We start from the raw sequence: 19,836 nt of genomic DNA, 5'->3' as shown, positions 1-19,836 counted from the left end.
TTAATTTGCGCCATTAGCAGTTTCATCCAAAAAGGATTTTCAGCCAGCTCTTTCCCTATGCAATACTCAAGTTCCTCAACCATTGCAAACAGGCAAATTCCAGGAATCAAGGATGTCCTAAATCCCACTGCCCTGAGGCTGGGCTTCTCTGGGCAAACAGGAGGAGGAGACACCCAGTCCTGGGTGCTCCCCAGGCTCTGCAGAGGGGCTGACTGCCAACAGCACCTTGGATGGTTGATCCTGAGGCCCCTTCCCAAACAAGAAACCCAGTCACATATTGAAATTGCTCTCATTGATGGAAGAATGCAGCAACTTCCCCCTCACCCCACCCCAAAGAATGGCTTAATTGTGAGAATGTGACCCTCATAGGATTCCAGAAGTCTCTTTCTACACCAGCCCCCTCATGGAACCAGGAAAACGCAGAGGCTGTGAAAAGCTCTTGGAGGAACCACCATATTCTGCAGTTCTCCACCCTTCTCCTAAAGCTGACCATGAGATTGATTCTGCAGACAGAACATGAGGTTCTGCAAGGCCCTGGCAAAGGTTGACTGTGCCTCAGGAGGACCAAGGCAAGGAAGGAGAGCTGGTCCGGATGCCTAGTCTTCTATGGTGCCCAGCAGCCTGGCGCCCTGGGCCTCCGCAGGTGATGAGGCCCGGCTTGTGGTGGGGCTGGTGGGCGATGAATGACGCTGAGTGGAGGAGGGGGCGCTTACCCACTGAAGTCACTGCCCTGGGCCTGGGCCTGCCCGGCGATGGCATCCATGATGGCATCCTGGGAGTACATGCTGATGGGCGTGTTGTACTGCGCATGGATGATGGTGGCCTTGCCGCCCAGCCCCTTCACCTCGATGGGCTTGTGGGTGGATAGGGCTGAGTCTTTCAGGGCGCTGGGGTTGAAACGTTCCTGGTAGTCGGCGCTAGGGTTGGGGTGTGGAGCATGGGGAGCAGACGGGAGTGGGGGAGGCAGGCAGAAGGAGAAAAGGGCGACAGGTGGCATTACATGGAAGGTCAGTGTGAGGGCTGGTGGTGCAGAGATCTCCCAAGGCCTGACCCCAGGTTCGCTGCCCAAGTCCCGGCCCGTGGACGGCTGAGTGTCGTCAGGAAAACCCTCAGTACCGCACCCAAAGCCTTTGGCAGGTTTTTCTTGTCCATTTGGCTTTCCCAGATCCCTGGAGGCCCCGGCTCGGCCTGCGCTACCTCCCAGGGTCAGCAGGGGACGCCAGGCATTGAGAGCTCTCACCACCTCCGCAGGGGAGCAGGGACAAAGAGGACTGGAGAGGGGGTTGGGAGGGGACAGGAGCTGGGGCCACACGTGAGAGGCAGCGGCAGCCCAAGCGAGGTCCAGAACACTCCAAAGGCGAAAAGCAGCCCCGCTGGGCACCCACGCGGATTCTCAACAAGGTTCCTCTGCAAAGCGGCTCGTCCTGCTGGCCGCCCCCTCGGCGGCCCCAGGCTCTGCTCCAGGCGCTTCAGTGCGTGTGTTTCTTCCTCGGAGCAGAGTTCAGTCCCCTTGAAGTCCAACTGCTGTGTGGACCCCGGTCTCAACCCATCGGGGCTTTTGCCTCCGATGTGCACCCCAAGCAAAGACAAGGTCAGATGCAGCTCTTCTGAGGGGTCCCGCAGGGCCGGAAATGACTTCAGGTTCACACAGGACCCCGCGGCAGCACGGCGCTCCACCCACCGCCCACTGGAGCCAGCCTGCGGGTCTGAAGCAGCTGCAGTAGGCACGGAAGGCGGAAAGCCGGGCGCAGAAGACAGAACCCTGGCACCCCTCCCCGACGCCTCCACTCCATACTCACAGCTGCACACACATGGATGCTCCCTCGGGGACTCAAATGCTCCTCCACTCACGCATGCATACACTTGTACACATGCTGACACGGGCACACGCTGTCCAGACGGACACACAGACACATGCTGGGGTATGCACGCAAGCGCACACACATGCTTTCCTTGGATACTAACTTGGCTGGAGAGTTGGCTACCACCTGGGGAGGAAAGAAAGAGCAAAGAAGACAAGGCAATCAGAGTGAGGATCCTGCCAGGGGCTTTGAACTGGGGATCCTCAGATTGGCCATGGTGGTGGTGGAGCCTGGGCCTGGCACTGGGGGAGGAGGGGAGCAGGGAGGAAGGAAAGAGCGAGCTCAGAGTAGGGGTTAGGCCTCTTGGTTTGGGTCAGAGATGCTGACAGCAGGGGTTCCCTTTGGTAGGTCCACAGTACCCGAAGCCTTGCCAGGGGGAAAGATTTTCTTGTCATCTTCATGGGTACTCATGCACCCTGTACAACCTGGCTGTAGACCCCAGGAGAGGAATCTGGAGATGGAGACAGGACCAGCTGTGGCTGCTACTAGAAGGGTGAAGACCCAGGTGCCTCCTGGCAAGACAGCAGCTCTGGATTTACCCTTGTTTAATGGGAGCAGTTCTAGGACTTCTGCTCCCTGAGCAAGAGTTGCAGTGGTGTTGGGTTGTGCGTGCTGCAGGGCATGCTCTCTTTCCCAGAGAAGGGCCAGAAGCAGCCCTGGCCACTCCTCCTGGAGCATGGGGTAGGGGGCATCTGTGCAGTCCCCAGTGACTGCCCTGAAGGCCCTCTGGTTGGGCAATGAGGTAGGGTGGATGAGGTGAGGCTTGGAGAAGTGTGGGTCCAAGGCTTCTTGCAGGAAAGCCCTCAACCAAGGCAGCCCAGCCTAGACACTACGAGAAGACCCGACCCTCACTCTTTTCTAAAGGAGGGATTGCCTGCCTTAAGTCTTTTTAAATGCAAATTTCCTGTAGGCAGACCATGGTAGCACCAGGGGCCCCATCTGAAGCCTGAAGGAGAAGAGCACAGGAGGTCCCGTCCCTGCCCTCCAACTCTGCCACCTTGCCAGGTCTGAGACTCTGGGATCTGGCTGGGAGAGTGTGGGACCCAGCTAGCCTGGCCATGGTCATCCCTTGGCCCAAACCCTGGGGAGCTAGGCCAAAGCCAGGGAACCCCTAGCTCCAGGCCCAACACTGTGTCAGAGCTGATAAAATTCCTTCTGTCCTCCCAGGTTCAAAATAGCTGCAAGGGGAGCTATATTAGGAAAGAGCCAGCACAGATCTTCCACCACTTCTACATTTTTGGCCAGTGCTAACAGCAGCAGGGTCAGCTCTTGTGCTGCCAGCCCAGTGGCCCCCTGCAGAGCAGAGGGCAATGCTGGCCTCAGGGGCTGCCTCTACACTTCCCTGCCCAGGCAGCCAGCTCCTTCTTTAGCATTGTTTCCTGCCCCTTGCGTTGCTTCCACCTGAGGACCTGGAGGCTGGGATGCCTGCAGCAGAGAGCTCAGAGAGGGCCCAGCATAAGGGGATAATGAACCAAAGACCATTAGAAGACCTGCCGGGGCCTTTGCACCTGTGACTGAAGGACTAGGTCCTGAGGACAGTGCCAGCTCCTGAGGATAATATGGAGGCTGCAACAATGGTCATGCCTAACTGTCCTCACACTGCATCTGTACCTTTGCATGCCTCCCAAGAAGATACAGCTGCCAAAGAACCACATTGCTAGCTCTCCAGAGAGAGCATAGAGGAAGGCTTCCTTTTGGAGCCAGACAGGGCAGAGTTCAAATCCTGACCCTGTTTCTTCTAGTGCTGTGACTTTCTGCAAATTATCCACCTGTCTCAGCCTCAGTCTCCTCATTCAGAAAATCAAGGTGGCAGTGCCCACTGCACAGACAGGCTGTGCAGACTAAGCAGAATCCTGAATGGAAAGCCCTCGGCATGGGTTAAGTGTACAATGGATGGATACAGGGATTAACATTTGCCAGCCCTATTGCCTGTGAGCTGTGAACTTAGTGTAGCTGGTGGTCTCGGCCCAATAGAGGCTACCCTTCCTGCTGTCATTGCCAGGACTACAGCATCAGCTTTCACTTTGGATAAAGTGCTCAACTGTACTCTCTGCCCTAGACCCTAACTTCCCTTGGAGGAAATGGTTGGACCCTGCTGCTCTGAGCATCAGGTAATAATTTAATGCCTGTCAGGTTCTGAGAAGCCCCTGTGCCAACAGGAGGGCACCATGAGATGCCTGTCTCCATGCAAGTGGGAGTCAGGCTGACTGGGTGCCAGTTCTGTCTGCCACTTCTCAGTTGTGTGGCCTTGGGCAAATTACTAACTCTCCCTGGACTTCTATGTCCCAATTGTAAAATGGAGGAAATGCTGGCTACCTTGAAAGTTGCTGAAGAGTTATGTTAGAGAAAGAATACAGACTGTTAGCCAGCTCCCAGCCTAGCATGAGGGCTCAGGAAGGGGAGGCATTACTGTCACTTCAGGTGGGTTTCATGGAGGTCCCAGTCCTCCAGAGGCTGACCTGCCCTCAGGGGCCAGTACCAGAGAGGACCAGGAAGAGCCACCAGCCTGTCCAAGGCAGGAGCAAGATGCCATTTCTACTCTGCCATTCCTTGAGTTTTCTGGCATAAGCTGCTTGGTGGGAAACACCTTGGTCCAGAGAAGCCAGGGACCAGGAGCTCAGACCATGAAGGGCCCAAGGCCAGCTTCACTCAGGATCCCAGACAGAGCTGGAGGATCTGGAGCAGCCAGGGGTCCCCAGTGGGGCAGTGAGCTGGTAGGGCACAAGGGCAGAAGGAGGGCATCAGCATGGGCCAGACTGACCCCAGTTGCAATCAAATTCTGTCTCATGCATGCACCGGCTGTGTGACTCCAGGCAATGGTGACAAGTAGCATGCAGTGAGTGTGCCAAAACAGAGCTCAGTGCTGTGCATGTGTTGTCCCAGTCAGTCCTCCCAGTGATCTCTCATGTATGCCTACAAAGGAGAAGCCCTGAACCCCTAACCACTGGACCATATTGCCTTGCCCCAGCCTGCTCTGCCTGTAGCACACAGCAGTAATTACGTTGACTGCTTGGGGCCATGAGAGCGGTTAAAATGAGAACACTGTGAAGGGCTTGGAAGCTAATACATAGGGGCTCGGCTTGGGGACTCCCTCCCCACAGCCTCTCCAGGACCTCCACTCTAGCTTTAACTTCTGTGCTCACAGAGTCCCAGCAGCTAGACCTCAAGGGGTGGGCAGTGGGCTGCTGTTCTCCTGCACAGCCCCTTTCTCCCTGGAGTCCTGCTTTCTTGCTGCCCCACCCTAATAACCAGGGTCAGTCCTGCAAGCCCACTCCTTTCACACCATTGCTGATTCTGCACCCAGCTCAGGTGCTCCCTCTCCAGGTAGCCTTCCTAGATTACTCCCAACCCTAGAGAACTTGCCTCCCACATCTCTAGTTCTTCCCTGATCCTACCTCAGGGCTTCCAGAGGGGTGGGAATCAGCTCCTTGCCCCAGAGTTCCTAGAGGCAGCAGGCTTTGTCCTTATGGGTGGCCTGGTATGTTCATACCAGGGAGCCAGAGTCTTTTGCATTCAGGACCCCCTAGGCTACTTAGTAGCTAGACAGCTGGACCTCAACCTTCTCTGATCCTCAGTTTCCTCCTCTGCAAAATCTGACATGTCACCCTAGGTTGTGTAAAGTGCCTGGCTCATGCCAAATGCCAACAGGATCATGTTCATTGCTCTCAGCCTGCACTGCCTTATGGGCTTGGGGCTGGCCAAGCTCTGACCATCTGACCAGGGCTCTATGAGCACTGAGGACCCAGGTGACCCCAGACCCCCAGTGGAGAGCTGCATGCCCATTACCTACCCTCCTGGGAGTCCAGCACCTGAGGCTTTCCCTCGGAGGCTCATGTGATACATCTGAGCCATCTCCCTCAGGGTCTCTGCCGAGTACAGGCCAATGGGGTTGTTATACTGCCTTGGCTGGCTTGAGCCCAGCCAGACTTTTGGGCTGAGTGAGTCCAGGGCCCTCTCCGGACTGGTCTTGGCCCCCAGGCTGCTCTGTGGAGGACCGGGCTCAGAAGCCTCTGTATGTGAGGAGAAGATGGAGGTCTGGGAGAAGGAGCTAAAGGTCTGCCTGCGCTCCGGGGTGCCTGCGGAGCCCGGGCTGGCCCTCGCCTCAGGGTTGGGGCTGGGTGCCACCAGGCTGTCGTTCATGTCCAGAGCAGAGTCCTGGCACAAGACAGCACCATACAGGGGAGAGAGAAGAGAGTAGTTAGAGGCCGCACACATTCCAGCGCTTCTGCATGGACCTGAAACAGAGGTGTTAGTAGCCTGCAGCCCTTGCACAGAGCTCAGGAGGGGACAGACTGGACACCTGCAAGAGAAGGGTTTGGTCAAGAAGAATGAGGTAAGGGGGAGGGAGGCACGTGGCTAATGGCCCTGAGGCTGGCATCCACCTGGACAAAATCCAAAGCCCCCCACACAAAGCCAAGCTAACCAGCCTACCTGCAGGGCTGGAGGAAAGGGGGGTAGTTTTCAGGGAGTTGGGGAGAACCCCCTCTATCCTATATCTGTTCCACTTTCCCTGAGTGGGGACACCTGCTGGGCATAGCCCAGTCTCCTGGTCTACTGACCCCACACTGAGATGCCCCCACATGGCCAGTGAGTGGGGCTGGCGGTGGACAGGCAGAGTGGATGAGCAGGAGGGGAAACTGAGGAAGGGGGGCTGGCATTTGGTTCCCTCAGTCTACCTCTGCAGCTTCTCCCAAGCAGCCCTCTCCTCTGCCTACCTTCCCAGTCTGCCACCCACTGCAACTTCCCATCAACCTCTTTCTGTCCCCTCTCCCACCCTGTCTTACTCTTTCCCTCTGGACACACAGGGGTCAGTAAGAGGTCATGCAGGTCTTACTACACTGATGGACAGTGATTGTAGTGGGGTGTGGATGGACTTGATAATATGAGTGAATTTAAACTACAATGTTGCTCATGTGAAACCTTCATAAGATTGTATATCAGTGATACCTTAAGTAGTTGGTTCCTGTCAGCCCAGCCTCAAGGCCCAGGGTGGTGGCTAGCACCCAGGCGGGCACCCCCATGTTCAGTATTTCATAGGGGCTCCAGTGCATCTATGAGGCCTGCCCCATCTTCTTGGAGTCAGCCACAGCTGGGGCACGGTGGGACAGTCTGATACCCCAACTCATCCCAGCTGGGCCAGCCAGGGGTCAAGCAGGCAGACCAGGGTCTATACTCCAGGAACCACAGCAGAGAGTAGAACCCCTCTGCCACTAGTCAGCACCTACCTTCTGGTGGGGGATCACCGGCAGTGGGGACTGGATCGGGGGTGCTGCCGTGGAAATGGGAATGGGACGCTTCGACCTGGAGAAACCAGAAATGGGACCCAATGAAGACAGTCCTTCCAGGGCCAGGATCTCCTGCCTGGGTAGGACTGGTAAGGGAGAGCAATGGAAGGCCAGGAACCAGGCCAGAGGGCCTGAGGCCCGCTGTCTGCTCCACAGACTGGTGTCCCCAGGAAGGCACTGGGCCTGACCAGGATGGAGAAGTCATGCCCCTTGAGCACTTTGCACCCAGGGGCCTCTGCTAAGTGCTTTGGGAGATGCCTGAGCAAAGAGGAAGCAAGGAAGACCTTGGCTTCCAGGCCTGACTGTGCACATATGGGCAGCACAGTGACCCACCTTCTCTGAGCCTCATCTGTAAAGTGAGACACAGACACAGCAAATCCAGAGGCCATCCTTACTTCCCTGTGCAGTCCTGTAGCATAGGGCTGGGCCCAGGAGGCTGCTGCTGGCCAGCCCCTCTCTCAGACCCCTGACACCACACCCCAGCCTTCCCCCGTGCTCCGGAGAGCTCCCACCTACTTCTGCAGTGTGAGACTCAGGTTGTAGCTGGCAGACTTGATCTTGTTTTGGGCCTCCAGGTGGGTCATGGTGTCTGTGTTGACGCCGTCAATGGCCACCACAAGGTCGCCCTGGCTGAGCTGGGACTGGGCAGCCTTGCTGCCGGGCGTGATCTGAGGGTGGCAGATTGGGAGAGGAGGCACATCAGGAGGGTGGACCCGAGCATGGGCTAGTCCTCAGAGAAGTCATTATCCAGCAGAGGCCTGCCAGTTTGTCTTCATTCATTCACTATGGTCAGTCCCTGCTGCTCACCAAGCCTGATTCCTCTTCTTGGTGCACAGCCACCACAGTTCCTACTGCTTTGTATCTGAATGTGGCATTGAGACCAGCTCTGGCTGGTGGAATGAGGGGGCAAGCAATGTGTGCCACTTTGGGGCCTACCCCTAACAATCATCCTTCCCATCTTGCACCCTCTCTGCTCATCAGCAGAACAGACGCAAAAGACCCAGAGGAGGACAGCCAAGCCACTAACTGGAAGGGACCCAGATCCTGGAATCACTGCTTGGGGAAGAGATGACTAAGGAGCACTGCATCAGATGTTCATGAGTGAGAAATAAACTTCCTCATAAGCCATTGAGATTTGGGGCTATTTGTTACACTAGTTAGCCTGCTATAACACCTGTACCCCCCAAAATCCCTGGAGCATTTTCCAGGCTCCAGGAGGGAGGGCACATGCAGGAGCTAAGTCTCAGCACTGCTACAGAGACACTGCCAGGCCAGCAGGTGGGGCACACTCACAAAAGTATCCTAGTGCAAGTGCCTGGTGCTACCACAGCAGGTGTGTAAAGGACCAGGGGAGCTGTCAACCCTGCCTGGGGGAGCAAAGTTGGCTGGGACGCGCAGCAGGACTCAACACTCTGTGGTTGGTTTCATACTTCCAGAAGGAGAGGTGCAGGCATAGGGGCCAGTTTCCAAATCCTGCTCCCAATGACATCACACAATGTTAGAGTCTGGGGGCCCCACCCCCAATGTGATCATGCAGAATGCCATGGATGCTCCGGAATGCCATGGAATCCATGCGATGTCAGGAAGGCCACACTCCCAGGAACATTACTTGGGATGTCATAATGGTCCAGACTCCACTCCCAGTGATGTTATGTACAATGCCAAATTCTGGGCACCTGGCCCCCAGTAATAGAATATTGAATGCCTTCATGGCACCACCCCCCCCTGCAGTGATAGCAAATGAAATACAAAATTTTGAAGGGCTTAGTGATATCACCTAAAATAATTTGATTTTAGGCTGGCCCCTAGTGATATTACATGGAATGTGATGAGACCCCACCCCTAAGGATGTCTCATGGGCTGTCAGGGAGACTCTGTCTCCACCCCTCCGGAGGACTTCACAGGGAGTACCATGGAAGCCCCACCCCCAGTGACATCATAGGAAAGAAGAGCCTCTGGGCACCATCCCCACCAAACTGTGACTGGAGTGTCCATTGGCTTTCCCTCCCCCACATGCCCATCCTGGCTTCTGTGGGCTCATCCCAGTCACCTTCCTGGCTATACCCCCAGGGACAAGGCTGGCTTCTAACACTGGCAAAAGCCATTTTCTGGCCAACGCCTGGGGACAGACCATCCTAGAAGGAGCCCAGAGAGGACTTGGAGATAGTCCCATACCCTGGGTACCAGGCCCAGGTGGGCCTCTGGCCAGGCCCTGGACTCGCAGACATGGATGGGAGCCTCCTGCCAGGCCCCTCACAGGGAATTCCCATCCAAACCAGGGCCCCCTGCAGTTGCCAGCTCCAGCCCATTCCTGGGTGGGCTCTACAGTGTGGGCTGGAGACTGTATGTGCATGTGATGATAGCAAGACCAGGAGAGCCCTTGCCAGTTGCCACTGACCAGCCATTTCAGCTCCAGGGACTGTGGTACCTTCTTAAATACCAGCTACCCTGTGCCCAGAGTAGCTTCCCCCAGCCCCTGAATTTGCCAAAATGTGGGAAGGACAATAAAAAAACAAATCCCTAGGTTGCGAGGAAGCCACGTCATCTGGCTTACAGTCCAGCAGGGTCTCCAGGCATCTTAGAACTACTTGGCCCTTCTCAAAATACATATCGCCCTTATACCCAGATTCATGGCCATAGTGAGCCTCTACTAATGACAGGAGCATGTTGTTTCCTCCTATTTAAGGGGTTGAACAAATGGTAAAAAAAAAACAACAAAGAAAAACAAAACACTTTCTGGGCTGAGAGGAGCCCCCTGAGGGTAAGCTGAGCTGCCCAGCTGCAGAAAATCGCCTTTCCCTATACCTTCTGGCTTCACATTCAGGCCTATGGTAGCCTGACATTTTATTATAGGCATCTTCAAAGAGAAAAAGCGGAAAGAATTCTACAGTGAACACCCAAATAACCACTGAGACTCTACGGTAGCATTTCATTCAATTTCTGTGCCACATGTCTATCCCTCTCCCCATCCATCAACCCATCCTACATTTGAAGCATTTCAGAGAAAGTAGCAAACACTAGTCTGCCTCCATTCAGGGTGAATTGTGCAGTGCCTCTGTGGCCCTAGTGGGCTGACCACAGGGTTCCCCCACAGCAGGACACCCCCACACCAGAGCTCCCCTAGACACTTCTAACCATCTACAGAGAAAACGGCCATTGTCTTGCAGCAGGGAGCTCCCAGGATGGTGGCTGCAGACCCCAGGCAGAAGAGCAGGCCTCATGTCTGCAGAGATGATGCCTGCCAGGCAGGACTGGAACTATGTCCAGATCATGCATAAGTATGAGCAAGGACACCAGACTGACATCCAAGAAATCCTGGGGCCGGATCCGCTAGGCCAGCCAGAGGGCCGTCTGGAATGCCCTCCCTTGGGAGCTGCCTTGGGGATATCCTTCTCCCTCAGGCATGGGCTGGCTAATACCATATACCTTCCCATTGGCTTCCTGCCTTCCCTTTCCCTGGCCCTGCTTGGCTCTCCTTCATCCTCAGGTATGGGGTGGGGTGATCCTCGTCCCCAGGGAGAGCTCAGCCTCCCTGGGGCCTGGTCAAGAGCCAGACTTCCAAAGGGGAGCTGCCAAGCTGGCTCTGGCCTGCCCCTGGTGCCTCTCTCCCTGCACCTGTGTCTGCTTATCAGGGCTCAGCTGGCCTGGCCGTTGGCTGCCCCGAGCAGGGCCCAAGACCCCTCTGGCTGTTGGGTGAAGGTGCTGTAATCATCTTGTAGGAAAGTACTCTTCTAATTCTGCCCAGTCTCCTCAGAGGAGGCAGGATGGAAGCAGGGGCCCTAAGGAGGTTACCCCCAACTTCTGCCCAAAAGCCATCAGATCCCCTCCCCCTCCTCAAGAGTAGCCTGCACAGCAGAAGGATGGGTCCACCCTGGGACCCTTGCCTGAAGCCCAGGGCTCTTGTGAGGGCAGTCCTGGCATGAGGTATCTATGTATCTGCTGTCTGACTCTCTGCTTTCCTTGTCTCAGGGGGGCCATCTGGAATGCTTCCCTTGGGAGCTGCCTTGGGGACATCCTTCTCCCTCAGGCATGGGCTGGCAAGGACCCAAAGGCGCTAAATCCTTGGAGGATTTTTTTTTTTCTTTGAAGTTTTTCTATCCTGTTTTAAGCATTTGAAAAACTCTTTGTAATGACTGTTTCATTCTACCTCACTTTTCGGTCTTTTCTAGTCACCAGCCACCTTTCAACTGGGAACCCCACTGTGAGCAGAGCTCCAGGACAGAGGTCCTGTGTCAAAAGTTCCCTGGGATAGACTCTGGGTGTTTGGGGGCCAAGTTGTCCTTCCACCCTGCTGGGCCATGGTTTAGGGCACGCCAGAGGGAGCACAGAGATAGCTGGTGCCAGGGAGCAGCTGTGGCCCCAGTAACCTGCGGGTGCCTGGGGAGGAGGCAGCAAAGTAAACTGCATGGACTTTATAGTCTGACACAGGCCTGAGGTTACAGTGTCAGCCTTTGTGCTCTCTGTGTAAAGACAGCAACAATGCCTTTCTCCCCGGATTGTGGTGAGGATTACAGTATTTAATAGGGTATTATGTAAGGATGGTGCAGAGCTGAGAAAGTTTCAGGGAAGCTCCCAACTGAGGAGGTGCAGGTGCCATCCTGTCCCCAGCCCCTTCCTCCCTGGGATGCCAGAGGGGCCGAGGCTAGGAGGCTGCATCCCCTGGCTCCAAGGGAAACACGATCTGGAGCTGCCAGAGGGTGGGAGTGGGGGTAGGGAGCGGGGCCAGCCCTAGCCGACCAGTCCTTAGCCAGCCTGCAGTGCCAAACTGAGCCTGAGCATTGCGTGAGGGGGAGAGTCCCAGGGTCTCAGGGAAGCAAGGTGCCAGCTGGGGCTCAGGCTTACCCATGCACTGGCTCCTATTTCCCCAGCTCCCTGGCATGAAGTTCCCAGCCATCACTCCCAGTGCTCCAAACCTTTCTTCGCCTCTAGATCTGCCAGTACAGGTGTGGAAGAGGATGTGGAGCAAAGGCAGAGAGTGGATGCCATGGACTGTGCAACCTCTAACATCTCTTCCCAGTCCTCCCATGCTGACCACCCTAGGGAATTTCCCAGGGGGCCCTAAGTGCATTAAACATTGTGTGATTAAATTACCGTCACACCAAGCTCTGCTCCCTGCCCATCTGGTCTCCCCTGGGGCCTTGCTTCCTCCCTCACCCTCTCAATGGAACCTTCTGTCTCCCAAAGCCCCTACTTCCCAACCCCACCCTGGATGATATACAAGCCAGAGTCTTATCTATTCTCATAAAGCCTCTCTTTGCACAGAGAAGTCTTCAGGCAGTGAAACTATTCTGTATGATACTATAATGATGGGTCCATGTCATGTTACATTGGTCCAAACCCACAGAACATACAGCACCAAGAGTGATCCTAATGCAAACTGTGGACTTCGAGTGATAAGGATGTGCCTGCGCAGGTTCATCAGGTGCAACAAGTGCAGCCCTCTGGTGGGGGATATTGAGGATGGAGGAGGCTCTGCATGTATGGGACAGGGGCATATGGGAAATCTCTGTACCTTCCCCTCAATTTTGCTATGAACTTAAAGCTGCTCTAAAAAGTTGTCTTTAAAAAAGAAAAAGTCCATTACGATTAGCATGTATAATGTGGGAGGGAGGCAGAGGGAGGGCTGTGCAACACAGAGAAGACAAGTAGTGACTCTATAGCATCTTACTATGCTGATGGACAGTGACTGTAATGGGGTTTGTGGGGGGGACTTGGTGAAGGGGGAGCCTGGTAAACACAATATTCCTCATGTAATTGTAGATTAATGATAACAAAAGAAAAAAAAAGAAAAAGTCTCTCTCCCTGCCTTAGTTGTTCCAACAACTCTTGTCCTGGTTTCCTTTCTTCACCTCTGGGCTTCTCTAAGGCGTGACCAGTGGGTCGGCCTCTACCATCTTGCATCACTGTCCCACCCAGCCATCTGGCTTTGGCCCCCACCACTCCACATACACAATGACCTCCCTATACCCAAAGCCAGGAGTCACCTTCCCCGGCTAGTGGACCACACCCTTCCCTGGCCTTCAATGTCTCTCTCTCTTCCTCCTCTTTTCCCACCCTTCTGTGTCCCAGATGCTATCAGTAGAATGCTCTCACGGGCTCATCACTCTCGGTGGGTCCCAGAGAGCACTGGGCCATGGCCTAATCTGCTTCCTGTCTCTTAGGATGGATCCTGGGTAGAGGGGGATCCTGGCTCCAAAGAGCAGAGAAGCTGTGTTGGGAATGGAAGGGCCCTAGGTTGGGGGGCCCCTGCAATCATGACAGCCCCTGGATGAGAGAGGACTGTGTAGAGAGGGACGGAGACTCAGGGAACTGGGGAGACATCTCCCAGATGGGAGGGCTGCCTAGCAGGGCCTAGTGATGTTACTCAGGAAGCCCAGCCTCCTCACACTGCTGCCCCACAAGGCCTTTCACCTGAGGAGCCTGGGGGCTGCCCATGAAGTTGCCTTTGTCCTGCATCCCTGGCCCAATGCCTGGGAGGGTCTGCTCCCCAGGAGCCAGACAGCCTCATGCCCACTGTCTTCCGGCCTTCATGGGGTCAGGGGCAGCTCTGCGCACCAGGGAGGGAAGTATGTAGGGGGAGGGCCTGGCCTGGGGACCTCTAAGAATGCATTCCCCATGTGTGACCCTCTATCTTATTATCTCTCCCATCCGTTCATTTGGGGAGGCCCAGGCCAGCCTCCCAGCAGCCCTCCCAAGGCTTGCCTGACCTTCAGTGGGGCTATAAACAGCACGGCCTGTCAGCACCACTAGGTGCTGCCCAAAAACAGCATGGTGGCCTCGAAATTCCAGGAATCTCTGGCACAGTTGCTCTACGATAATCTCAGCCAGTCCCCCTCCCCATCCCAGGGGACCCTCTGTTCTCTGTGTCCCCACAGTAGTTAGGAGAGTCTGACAAATACTGAAGCCAAAATCAGCAAAGGGCAGAGGCCTCTGGGCTGGTGACCTAGGCAAGCTGCTAGTCTGGTGGATGAGCCCCTGAGGAGTGGAGGCCTTGGAGCAGAGACACAGACCCCTGCACCCAGGCTCAGTCCCACCCCTGCCCCAGTGGGTATAAAGTATTCTCTCAAGTGCATGTTAGAAAGCCCTCTCACACGTGAGCTTTCAGGAAGGCACTAACCCCACTTTAACATGAAAAAACTGAGGCTGAACAGGTGAACTGAGGTTTCTAAGGTGACACAGCTGTGAGTAGCAGAGACTGAAGTCAGGCATACGCCTCAATAAAGTCAAGGGCCACGCGTGCAGCAGGGGCAAAGCCCCAGACCGTGGCAGAGTGGCTCTGATGGGGGGTGGGGGCCAGGCTCTGGGGCCATTCTCTCCCCTCCCCCACTTCCTGGAGAACTGGCTGGGGTTGGGGGAGGATAGGAGTGAAAGGGCAGCTCATGTTGCAGACCCAGCCGCACCTGTCCAGGATAAATAAAGGCATTTCCCCTCCACCCTCCCAGACTCTCTCCTGAACCCCCTTTTCTGTGGGTCCTCAGGCTGAGATCCACCGAAGGGGGGCCTGGAGGGCCTGCTACTGCTCCAAGATTGACTCTGTGGGGCCAGTGGGTAGGGTGGGTTGGGCATGGGAACCACCACCAGCATGCGGTGGCCAGACTTCTTACAGGAGGAGCCACGGCCTGGCCTGCAGCTGACAGGGCACAGACCACACTCAGTACTTTTCTACTAGTCCCTCACCAGAGGGGTGAGGGGGCAGATATGTGAGTTAGGAGTTACCAAGGACATAGGGGCTCATGAACAGATTTGAGCCTCAGCTTGCCTGGCTCTGAACTGAGACAGGAATGCCAGCTCTGCTGCCTGACCACCCACCTCAGGATTGCAGGGCACGTGCCCCTGGGTACTGGCCCCTGGCACAGAAGGAGGCCCTGCCTTTGCTAATTCCCCCACCACAATATTCCACTATGCCCTGTTGTAAAGGCTTGGGCCAGGACATGCAAATATCCATTGGCCCTCTGTGAAGGTAGGTCATGGCTGGGGTGGGAGAAGCGTCCCCTTGGAGAGCTCTGGCCCTGCACCCCTTTGAGGGAGAAGTTCCTGGTGCAGAATGGCCTTGAGAGCCTCAGCGGGAAATAACCACAGCCCTAGCGGGATGGCAGGGCCCCATGTCCTGGTCTGCCCGGCCAGTAGCACTGGGTGGGAGACATTGGAGCCCAGGGTATCAGTGACCCACGAGGGAAATTTAACAAGAGGTTCTAAGCCCTGGGAAGGCCCCAGCAGTGCCCAGTCCAGCTTGCTCCATGTCCTTGCTGATTTGGGACATGCCCCTATGGGAAGCTGAAAGGCCGTTATGGCTATCCCCTAATACCCTGCCTGAGCTGCAGGGTCTATTTTTAAAGGTCCCCCCAGTCATTGGCTCCAATACATGGTAAAATACCCACTCCCTGCAGGGAGGACATTCTTCCTGCTGTCTAGCTTAAGGCCTCTGTGCTGCAATTTAAGCCCTGGGCCAACCAGGGCCAGGTGGTGCATAGACCCTGGGTGAGGTAATTGGCTATCCTGGGTGCCACTGAGCCAGGAGGCAAATTCCCACGCTCAGGGATGGAGCAGGGAGCACCAGGAGGATAGGTCTGACAGGGGGTCTGTGAGTGGCCAGTGGACCCACGAGAGTGAGGGCGGACAGCCCTGCTGCCCCTGGACAGGAGGAGACCTGCACCCATGGGGGTGGGGAGCTGTGCAGGGTCCTGGGGAGACTGTGTCCACTGGGGCTCAAATGCCCTTGTGTTATCATATCACCAGGCAGGGTCTGCAAAGCTCTAGGTGTTTTTTTAGTACTGGACCCTGAGGTCTCCAGGGCAGTGGATTGGAAGGGTGGAGATGCAGGTTAGAATGAGCCAGATTTCCAGCAGAAAGATGGAGGGCAAGGCCTTTCCCTGCAGTGGAGCTGGCTAGTGCCCCACTCTGGAGGAGTGTGGCCTCTATAGGTATTTTGAGACTCCCAAAGCACCCCTGAGTATGGCTTCTGTTTCTTGGGGTATCCCCAAGTGCTCATTCAGGTTCCACATCCAGGACTGCTCCTCCAGTGGGGGCACTTGCTCCCTGCTGCCCTCTGCCAAAGTCCAAGGCAGATCTCTGCTGCCCTGGAAAGAAATCATTTTCCTGTTCCCAGGTGGGCAGTAACCCACGTACCTCTGCCCATCAATCACCTTCCAGGGACAGCCTGGGGCCCCAGCCTGCCCCCTTGTGTCCACAGCAGCAGGGCAGGGGCTGTGCCTCAGCGTCCCCACCAGGCAGGGCTTTTCTCTGCCCTCACATACCTCACTCCACCCTGAGCCTTGGGACCTTTCAGTACCAGCTCTGCCAGACTCCCTGGGATGTCCTTACTTGACAAATGTTGCCTGAGCACTACCATGTCCCAGGCTCTGGTGTAGATGCTGGGAACACAGCAGTGGTTAAAGCAGTTCCTCCTCATAGACAGCTTCCTCTGAAGCATATCTAGCTTCTTGCCTCTCTGGACTTCAGTGTCTCCAGCTGGGCAATAGAGTTACTCCGACAATCTCCAGTGATCTGTGACATCCCCATCAGGCAGGGCTGCTCCCGGATCACAGACATTGCAGAACACACAGGCCATTTCCCCAGGTGAGAATGGGGAACAAGACGTGTGACAGACAGAACCGCAGCTCTGGGCAGGTGAGGAAGGCCCAGTTCCATGAAGCCAGCTAGTGCAAGGTCCCAAGCAGGCCCAAGACACCGGGGGGAAGAGGGCTGCTATCTCAGGTCTGGTATAGAGTGGGTGCTGGAGCCCAGTTACCAGCCCAGCCCTGCCCCAAGCCCCAACAGCATAGCAGCCAAGGTCAGCAGTCTGTCCATCATCTGTCTATCTGCCTACCTGTCATCTGCTCTCTCCATGCTAGGAGTGCTCTCTCCCCATAGCAGCTGCCCACTTCTAGGGAGATGCTCCAGGCTTAGGGGAAGGACTTAGGACAGAGCTGTTCTCTTCGTCTACCTGCCTGACCACCCTCCACATTTGGCATTTCCTTCTCTGGTCTAAACACCCACCCCTTGCCCATGTTTCACACTCATATCAGGCAGGCCAGTTCAGGTGGACAGCAGCTGTAGCTGAGACCAGGGCTATGGCCAGCAGCATCTAGCTGGGGCCAGTCCCAGCCCCCACACCAGCGATGGGACGTGCTTTGCTTTCTAAGAGCCTTGAGGAGGACAGACCCAACAGATGCACACACCCTTCTCTGCACATGTCCCACCCCTGAGGGTGCCAGGCTGTGGGCAGTGCACACTCACCCGGGAGATAGTGAGCGGCATGTTGAAGTCCTTGCCACCCTGCAGACGGAAGCCCCAGGGCCCAGGCCCGGTCAGGGTCACACTGTAGGACATGCTGGTGCTGACAGCGGCAGCCTCTGTGGACAAGGGGAGAAGAGTGGAGTGAGAAGGCCCTCACACATCCATCCGGAACCTCGGCCCCTGCCCCTGGACCCTCCAGTCTTGCCTGCTCTGTCCCTTACTGCACAGCCAGGCTGTGTGGAGCTCCTGAGAGACTCCTAAGAATAGCTGGGGATGAATGCCATCCACTCTGATATCTGCCCTCTGCTGCGCCCATAAATGGACTGTAACCCTACACTGTGCCCGCCCGCCCGTGGCCTCCCAGCCGGTCCACTGTGACTCACCAGGCTAATATAGCCCCTGGGGAGGGGTGTCCAGCACCCAGTGCCACCCCCACCCCAGGGGGCAGGATGGACGTTGGCCAGGTTAGTGATAATGCTCTCAACTCCTTGCTCTCCTCTTCCTGCTCCCTCTGCCCTCTGGACAGCCCAGATGTGCACTCTCTGGCCAGCCGAACCCACCCCTTGGCCCCGGAGACTGTAGCTGAGCTCAAGGCCTTAGGCAGGGGTGCTGCAGTTTGCATCTTTGCTGTCCTTTCTCCCTGGTGAGGACCCTGAGGTGCCTTATCTAGCATGGAGCCACAGTGGTACCTAGGAACAAGCTGAGCCTCCATCTGGCCTGGACAGCTTCAGCACAGGAGACCAGCAATTAGCCTGGTGTTGTCCAGCCATAAAAATGATCCTAATAGCAGCAGCTCTGGGCATGGCTAAACACAGCTCTGGTCCCCTCACTCCATTATCCCCTGAGAGGCTGCCACCTTAGCCCACAAGAACCAAGGCTCAGAGAGGTTAAGTGATTTCTCCAAGGTCACACAGGGCATGGCCCCAGGCTGTGCTGGAGCCTGGATTCATTCCTATAGGAGTAATTCCAAATAATGGGCCCCCAGTGGCCACAGGCACCTCCCACTGTCCAGACTTAGTTGGAAGAGGTGGGGGGCTCTACCCGTACCCTCTGCCCAGAGTCTGAAAGCAGTCTGGAGCAGGCCCACACCCTCCAGACCCTCTGGGGGCTGAGCAGTTATTCCTGGCTCTCCCGTTCTCATTTGTACTTTGGAAAACTTGACAGCAGCATGGAAAGCTCCAGCTGCCAGCGCCGCCCGCCAGGCCCCCATGCCCTTTGTGGCAGAATGGCAGAGGGCAGGGAGGAGGGGAGGAGATGCCATTTGCTCAGCTGCTGGGGCATGGGGCCAGAGGGGCAGGGAGGGGAAAGTGTATGCCGTGTGTTCAGCCTGTAACCCAGAAACAGTGTGTCCTGGGTTGGGGCCTAGGCACCTCAGGACTTCTGCCAATGTGCTCTTTGGACCAAGATACCTTCAGAAGCCCTTTCCCAAGAGACCTGAGGCCCCAGAAGAGATGGATCAGGGCCTACCCTGGCTCCCAGCTAAGAAAACTGAGGCTTGGGGAAAGCCACTGGGCTGGCTGCTCTTTTGTCCTCATGGAGGGCTCTGGTCTGAGCTGGACCCTGGCATGTGAGCAATTTCCCAGCTGCCAGCACCCCAGCTCATATCCTGGGCCTGGCACATCCAACATGCATGGTAGGAGGCCCCACACATCATAGTGGCATTTGGTAACTTGCCCAAGGTCACAAAAATATCAAGTAGGAGAAGCTGTGGAGGGACCTGTGTTCTTCCCCCCACTTTAACACCTCCTCTGCCCTGTATCATGCAGCCCATCCTGTCCTCCCTGCTCCAGCCTGGCCCAGGAGGTGGCCAGCACCCTGGCCCTCATCCACACCATTCCCTGCCCCTCTCCCAGGCCCCATCCCATCCATCCCTGATTCCAGCTTTATCCACTTCTTTGGGGAGGAACTGTCTTCCCAAGCTGGAGGGACCCAGCCACAGGGCATGACCAGTGTAGGGAAGGGAGGGCATTAACCCTGCACAGGGAAGAAGAGCCCAGATCTAGGCTGTACCTAGAGCTAGAGGCTCTTTCTCTGGACTCAGCGCTGCCTGATGCTGCCTCTGGGGAAAGGGAGGGTAGAGGGAAGGATGTTCTTGAAGGGGAAGGCCAGCCTCCCTCCATTTGCCTCCCCTGGGAGTCAGAAACAGCCAGAGAACAGGTGGTACCCATGGGCTGTGTACAAGCTGCTTTCTGATAATAGCATCTCACTTGGGAGTGGGGATGGGGGCAAGCCTGGTCCTTCTCCTTCCTCTTCTCTACCTCCACAGTGTGAAATACGGCTTTAGGACTGAGAGTAACAAGGTGGGGAATAGTGGAAGGGGAGGAAAAGAGGTTGCTGTGGGCATAAGAGGCCAGACCCTAGTTCTCCCTCCCTTGGCAGGTCCAATAGGTAGAAAATATGCTTATCCAAGAACTTCTCTGCTTTTTATTATCCTATACCCTGTCAGATTCACA

At 56.0% G+C, this 19,836-nt stretch overlaps 1 protein-coding gene across 8 annotated transcripts in view; it reads right to left on the bottom strand.

Moving 5' to 3' along the window:
* Positions 1-17,737, bottom strand: part of LDB3 (LIM domain binding 3) — a 57,073-nt gene extending 39,336 nt beyond the window's left edge. For 5 of the 8 annotated variants that reach the window (XM_017673212.3, XM_017673215.3, XM_017673213.3 and 2 more), the window contains exons 1-6: positions 17,589-17,737; positions 17,384-17,499; positions 7,664-7,815; positions 7,088-7,163; positions 1,966-1,988; positions 714-917 (exon numbers count right to left, since the gene is read on the bottom strand). In XM_017673212.3, coding sequence (XP_017528701.1) covers positions 714-917; positions 1,966-1,988; positions 7,088-7,163; positions 7,664-7,815; positions 17,384-17,476 — 548 coding nt within the window. In that variant the 5' untranslated portion in view covers positions 17,477-17,499; positions 17,589-17,737. Of the gene's footprint in view, positions 1-713; positions 918-1,965; positions 1,989-5,652; positions 6,018-7,087; positions 7,164-7,663; positions 7,816-17,383; positions 17,500-17,588 lie in introns of all 8 variants that reach the window. The other 3 variants (XM_017673211.3, XM_017673214.3, XM_017673217.3) reach the window with 1 other exon arrangement.
* Positions 17,738-19,836: the final 2,099 nt, after the last annotated feature.

This window comes from Manis javanica, chromosome 7 (assembly GCF_040802235.1).
Source record: "Manis javanica isolate MJ-LG chromosome 7, MJ_LKY, whole genome shotgun sequence".
NCBI lineage: Eukaryota > Metazoa > Chordata > Mammalia > Pholidota > Manidae > Manis > Manis javanica.
The sequence above is the reverse complement of the archived record's forward strand: the minus strand, read 5'-3'. Positions and strand labels throughout refer to the sequence as shown.